General features: G+C 49.2%; 1 protein-coding gene across 3 annotated transcripts in view; it reads right to left on the reverse strand.

The window, feature by feature from the left end:
• The window catches only part of Ptprh (protein tyrosine phosphatase receptor type H), a 36,884-nt gene extending 32,966 nt beyond the window's left edge, over positions 1 to 3,918 (reverse strand). For 2 of the 3 annotated variants that reach the window (XM_041655011.1, XM_041655010.1), the window contains exons 1-3: positions 3,792 to 3,918; positions 3,032 to 3,065; positions 731 to 997 (exon numbers count right to left, since the gene is read on the reverse strand). In XM_041655011.1, the coding sequence (XP_041510945.1) occupies positions 731 to 997; positions 3,032 to 3,065; positions 3,792 to 3,842 (352 nt within the window). In that variant the 5' untranslated portion in view covers positions 3,843 to 3,918. The remainder of the gene's footprint in view (positions 1 to 730; positions 998 to 3,031; positions 3,066 to 3,791) is intronic. The other variant, XM_041655012.1, reaches the window with a different exon arrangement.
• Positions 3,919 to 6,988: the final 3,070 nt, after the last annotated feature.

Below are 6,988 nucleotides of genomic sequence, written 5' to 3' on the forward strand. Positions count from 1 at the left end.
AAATGACCTCAGCAGCTGTGCTTGTAGGTATGAAGCCTACACAAGATTAAAGCCCTAAGTACTCAGCCATAAAGAGAGAAGACCCTCTTGAGACCTTAGCACTCCAGGATTGCTGACTGAGAGGAAGCCACTGTCTTCGGTGACACAGCCACCTCAGTGGGTAACTCCATACCCACACCAGGTCACAAAATAAAAACAAAAGGCAATGCAGTTGTTCCTCACATTGCCTGTCTTTAAATTGCTCTGAGTTGGGACTCTAAGTAGAGACCAATGGGAAAATCACCTGGTCCTGGTCCTCCCATTTATTTGGGTCATGGACCCCGTGATGGGTTGAGATGGCTGAGAACAGTAGGAAGTCCAATAGGGAGGCGCAAGTTTTGTGTGATGGGTGACCTCTTGAGATGTGGCCACTCCCTGCTATTCCCATCTTTGTATCTCAGCCTAGGTCTGTTGGATTGTGGAATCTGCCACCTTCTGTCCCTCCTCTCTCTCTCTCTCTCTCTCTCTCTCTCTCTCTCTCTCTCTCTCGACACGGTTACTCTGTATTGCTCTGACTGTTCAGAAACTCACTCTGTTGATCAGGCCGACCTCGGAGTCGAAGAGATCTGCCTGGCTCTGACACCCAATTGTGAGGATTAAAAGTGTGCACGAACACCACTAGGCTCTCTGGTCACCCCATAAACACATCCCTTCAAAAGGAAGAACAGATACAAGAGAGTCTGCCTCTCACCTGTGGAGGCGTTGAGGGTCTCCATGGTGCTATTGATTTCATCTTTTTCTACCCACACGAAAAATTCATATGTAGAAGCAGGAGCAAGGTTATCCACCATGACACTGGTGTTTGTTGTGTTTGTAAGTCCATTGCTGTCATTTTTTCCAAGCCACTGGATCCAGTAGGTCAGGTTAACTGTGTCATGACCTTCTGGTTTATCCCATATGAGGGTGATGGAGCTGTCTGTCTGAGTTTCCACACTCAGGTTTGTCACTGGGTTTGGAGCTGAAAACAAGGGTAGAAGGGAGAATCATTTTCCTCATATCCTCAATCTGTTAAACCTTTGTGACTTGTGCCTACAATACAATCTCATCCCTTGGGAGGCTGAGGCAGGAGGACTTCATGAGTTCAAAGACAGTCTGGTCTTCATAGTGAATTCCAGGCTGGGGATATGGAGTCATATCCAGACTTGAGTGTGCACACACAAACACAGACATACGATAGCAATGAATAAACTAAGATAAAGTAAAATGAATCAATAAGATACTGAGCCACACAGGGAGACAACAGACAATAAGCTCTGGCTATACACACACACACAAATCTCACACAACATTCACACAGAATACTAAATTGGCTGGCTGTGGTGGCATGTGCCTTTAATCCCAGCATGTCGGAGGCAGTCAGTTTGAGTCCAGTCAGGTCTACACAATGAGTTACGAGACAGTCTAGGCTATCCAGAGAAACTCTATCTCAAAAATCAAAATCAAAAAAAGAAGATAGAAGTTATATAAAGAAATAGACAGACAAAATATAAATAAATAAACAAAATAAGAATGAGCCAGGATATGCACGAGCAGACGTCCACAGAGCTCCAGCGACAAGTGGGGGCCAGTGCATGGACTAGTACCAGCGACCTTCATGGCTCCTCAGCCTTGGTCATAGAACTGCTGTCTGTAGGGATGGTGGTTAAGACGGAGACTTGGGATGGCCGCGATGTTGAAGACATGTCTGTCAGCCCATCCAAGGCTCAGAGATCATCATGGAAAAGGGTGAACAGAATGTAAGAACAGGAAGATAAAGAGGACATGTGCAATGTTGTCTTGGCGATGACACGGCTGTAGTACAAATGACCTCAGCAGCTGTGCTTGTAGGTATGAAGCCTACACAAGATTAAAGCCCTAAGTACTCAGCCATAAAGAGAGAAGACCCTCTTGAGACCTTAGCACTCCAGGATTGCTGATTGAGAGGAAGCCACTGTCTTCAGTGACACAGCCACCTCAGTGGGTCACTCCCTACCCACACCAGGTCACAAAATAAAAACAAAAGGCAATGCAGTTGTTCCTCACATTGCTTGTCCTTAAATTGCTCTGAGTTGGGGCTCTAAGTAGAGACCAATGGGAAAATCACCTGGTCCTGGTCCTCCCATTAATGTGGGTTCATGGACCCCGTGATGGGTTGAGATGGCTGAGAACAGTTGGAAGTCCAATAGGGAGGCACAAGTTTTGTGTGATGGGTGACCTCTTGAGATGTGGCCACTCCCTGCTATTCCCATCTTTGTATCTCAGCCTAGGTCTGTTGCATTGTGGAATCTGCCACCTTCTGTTCTCTCTCTCTCTCTCTCTCTCTCTCTCTCTCTCTCTGTCTCTCTCTCCCTTTCTCCCTCTCAGCATGGTTACTCTGTGTTGCTCTGACTGTTCAGAAACTCACTCTGTAGAACAGCCCGACCTCAGAGTCAAAGAGATCTGCCTGGCTCTGAGCCCAAGTGCTGGGATTGAAGGTATGCACCTCCACCACCAGGCTCTCCGGTCACCCCTAAACTTATCCCTTCAAAAGGAAGAAAGAATACAAGAGAGTCTGCCTCTCACCTGTGGAGGTTTTGATCGGCTCCATGGTGCTATTGGTTCCATTAATTTCTACCCACACAAGAAATTCGTATGAGGAAGCCGGATCAAGTCCATCTACTGTTAATGTGGTTCTTGTGGTGTTTTCAATTTTATATATGTTATCTCCAAGGCACTGAACCCAGTAGATCAGGTTTTCATGGCCGGGATAGTTTGGGGCGTCCCACCTCAGGGTGATGGCGCTGTTTGTCTGGACCTCTGCCTTCAGGTTACTCACTCCGTTTAGAGCTGAAAATTCATGTGTGGCTTTCAGATTAGAAAGGCATAGATCAACCATTTTCCCCCTCCTACCACCCTGTACCTCCCTCCTCCCAAAATTGAGAAACTACCCTTGTCCTCAGCCCACCAGGGTCCATCAGAGTCAAAGGATCTCTCTCCTGGCAAGGACAAAGGTTAAAGGTAGGAATGTACTCACCTGCCGCCCGGGACACAGCGCAGCTGTACAGGCCCTAGGGGGATCCAGGTAGGAAGAAGTTAGCTGAGCTTGGTGAGACTGGGGAGGTGGGGCTGACAGCCTGCTCAAGACTGTCCTGATCTCTGCCCCCAACCTTTCCTTCCACCTTGACCAAGGAGAGGAATGTGGGGACAGGGTGTGATAAGGGCACCCCAACACTGGTGCTGTTGATTAGGAAGCTGGTTACCCAAGGCAGAGGTGGAGCTTCAGGGAAGCAGGAACCAAGGTTGCTTCCCGAATAATGGCAAGAGACACTGTGAGTACTTTCACTTTCTGAAAAATATAAGCAGAGGCCCTGGGGGAGGGCGCCCAGGGACCAAGAGGGACAACTAGAGGAAAACAAATTTGAACTCTGGAGACAGACTGTAGGCAGAGGGAGCTAGGTCAGAGCTTGGTCACTGTGGATCTCTGGGTGTGGAGGAGGGCGGGTAGGCTCCGGGCTTCTGAATCTGAGGAGGAGGGCTGGGCTGTGTGTGCGAACAGCCTGATCCCATGTTCACTGTCATACCAGACCCTAAAACATCCAGTATGGCCAGATTTGTCTATATTCCTCCGATCTCAGAGCTTTCTTTCTTCTCCGGTTAAAGACCATTCCCTGCTTCTTCAAGGCTCTGGCTGAGGGCCCTTCCTCCACATCTCTGGGAATGTAGATTCTAGCCCCTTCCTAAGCCTCCCTCCCTCCCTTGGCCCCAAGCTCAGTCCTGAGCATGAAAGAACTTACCAGTAGCACCAAGCTCCCCCAGACCCTCAGGTTCCCACCAGCTCTGGCCATGTGTCCCGATACTGCGCAGGGAACACAGGAATCCTAGGTCTGGAACCTCTACCTGTTGGACTTTAAACCTAAGACTTTTTCTTTTGCCAGCCCATTGGTGAGGCCAGAGGCTAACACTGGAATGGGTGGAGGAGGAAGTAGAAGCTTTAAGCTTGAGAGCCCAGCTGGGCCCTGCCCTGTCCCTCACCCTCCTTCCTTTCCTTCCCAATCCCCTACACCAACAGACATCCTGGGCATCTTCTCTTTGGCCCTTTCTGAATGCTCAGGGCTCAGCTCCCCCGATTTTGTGCCACAAAAGCTTTTTCTCCACTCAGCTGCCTTCAGAGCCCCTAGGCAAACAGAGGTCGGCTCCCACTGTGTGTGAATGCGCCATGCAGATTTCAAAGGCACAAATGTCCATCTGACTGTCCTCTCTCTCTTGGTGGATGGAGCACATCACAGCCATCCCGAAGCCCGGTGTGGTGACTCACACCTGTAATCCCAGTTTGAGAGGGGAAGCTGGAGCAGGGTTATTGTAAATTACAAGCAAGTCAGGACTACACACACACAAACACATATACATTTACACACATAAAGCCACAAATACATATAAATAGGTACTCACATATATACATAAGCATGAGTACATACCCATATATACATACACATATTCCACATACATATATACACATAAACACATACATTTACACACATATATGCACATAGACATGGGCACACACATCCATCCACGCATGCATATATATACATATGCATAGATATGCATGTATACATAACCCATATGTACACACATATTCCACACACATATATACACATAAACACATACATTTACACACATATACGCACAGACATAGGCACACACATCCATCCACACATGCATGCATATACATGTGCATATATATGCATATATACTTACCCATATGTGCACAAACATATTTCACACACATTTATACACATCAACGCATATGCATGTACACGCATACACACACACACACACACACCAATGAACGACTAGCCTGGAAGCTGTCTCTCATGTCCCATTGAAGAGCTTATGCCTGACACAGTCTCTGGATTCTGTTTCCTCTTCCTGCCTCCCACAGACCTTTGCAGCTCTCTCAGGTGAGCCCTGCATGTCCCTCATGCCCTGGCCTTTCTATATAGTGTGTCCACCACAGCGCATCCTCCCCCCTGCCCTCCAGCAGGCTCACTCCGGTGCCCCCCCCCTCGCCCACAGCTTTGACTCAGAAGCAGTCCACACCAGGAAACCCTGAGCTGCAATCCATCCTGGCAGACTATTTACATTTGCATATTTCCCTCCAAGGGCCTTTCTGTGACCTTAGTGTGACTTCAATCCATGGTGACTCAGATTTCTCCTCTATGAAGAATGGTCACAGCCACTTGTAAACAAGCCACGAAGAATTAGCGAAATGGTTGTCTGGAAGAATCTCACCACAAAGGGTGTGGTTTTGCAAACTCATCCCTGTGCCTGAGAAGCTGAGCTGGGAGGATGGTGTGCTCCGTATCAAAGCAAGGTGTGTGATCACATCTATCATCCCGGCACTGGGGAAGATCAAGGGTCAGAGAGACTAGCATGAGCTACATAGGATCCTGTCTTTATACCCCAGGCTGGCCTCAAACTCCCCATGACCTTCAAGTCCTGATCTGCTCTTCCCAGGTCCACCTCCAGAGAGCTGGGACTATAATCATCTCCAGGATTTCTGGCTTATCCAGTACTAGAGATCAAAGCCAGGGCCTTGTACATGTTACGTAAGCAGATCATCAACTGGTTCCATTCCCTGATACAATTTGTATTTCATTTGTTTTTTTGAGGAAGAGTCTCGCTATGTAGCTCTGTCCGGTCAGGATCTTGCTATGTAGATCAGACTGGCCTCGAACTCACAGAGTTCTACACTCGCCTCGACATCAGTGGTTTTTCCCCAGAGTGTTGAGAATGACGGCATGCCACACCACACCTGGCTGTTTTATTCTTGGGACAGCGTCTCAGGTAGCCTGGGATGGATCGAACTCACTATGTAGCAGAAGCTTTTGTCCACCTGACTGACTTCCCCCCAATGCCATTGTGTCTTTTCTCTCCCTGTCTAGAAGGCTCGCACCTGTCCACTATGCCTCTCCCTTTCAAGTGCTGGAAGACACCATTTGTAGAGTGTAAAAAGCAGGAGGTAAAGGTCATGGGGCCATCCTGGGTGGCGTCATCTACTATGGCATATTGATCACAATAAGTGTTTGACCTTCTCATCATTTCCCGTAACCTCTCTCACTTATGGAGCAGAGTCACAGAGGGGAAGGGTGGGGAGAGAACTAGCGTTTATTGCCCCATCCTGAAACCATCTCAGCCTTGGACAGTGTTCCTGAGTCAGAGAGGAGGAAGCAGGCCTCAAAGGGGTCATAATGCAAGTGCTACACTTTGACCTCCAGGACAGACTTCACTTTCCAAGCTCCCAGGCTTCACCCCTACCCCATCTCAGCCCCCCTTCCACCACAACCCTACCCCATCTCAGCCCCCCTTCCACCACACCCCTATCCCATCTCAGCCCCCCTTCCACCACAACCCTACCCCACCTCAGCCCCCCTCCCACCACAACCCTACCCCATCTCAGCCCCCCTTCCACCACACCCCTACCCCATCTCAGCCCCCCTTCCACCGCACCCCTACCCCATCTCAGTCCCCCTTCCACCACACCCCTACCCCATCTCAGTCCCCCTTCCACCACACCCCTACCCCATCTCAGCCCCCCTTTCACCACACCCCTACCCCACCTCAGCCCCCCTCCCACCACAACCCTACCCCATCCTGAATCTCCTCCCACCTCACTCATACCCTGTCTCAAATCCCCTCCCACCCTATCCCTTCCCAGCTCCCCTCTCTTCTACATCTCCTAGGATGTGAGGATGCAATTATCTGAACCCCTCAGGGCCTTCCTGAATGTTCCACCATTAGAACCATAGGGAATTTTAGTTTGGTTACTTTGAGGGGGGGGAAGGTCTGGTTGAAAACTTTTACTACAAAGTGGATATGGTGGCACATACCTGTAATCCCAGCCCTTGAAAGGCAGAAACCCTGTCTGAGGTCAGCCTGATCTACACAGTATGAGTTTAGGGCCAACCTCAATTACATAGAGGCCTCTGCC

The sequence above is a fragment of the Microtus oregoni genome, unplaced genomic scaffold (assembly GCF_018167655.1).
Source record: "Microtus oregoni isolate MIOR12 unplaced genomic scaffold, Mior012 000006F_ref0000085, whole genome shotgun sequence".
NCBI lineage: Eukaryota > Metazoa > Chordata > Mammalia > Rodentia > Cricetidae > Microtus > Microtus oregoni.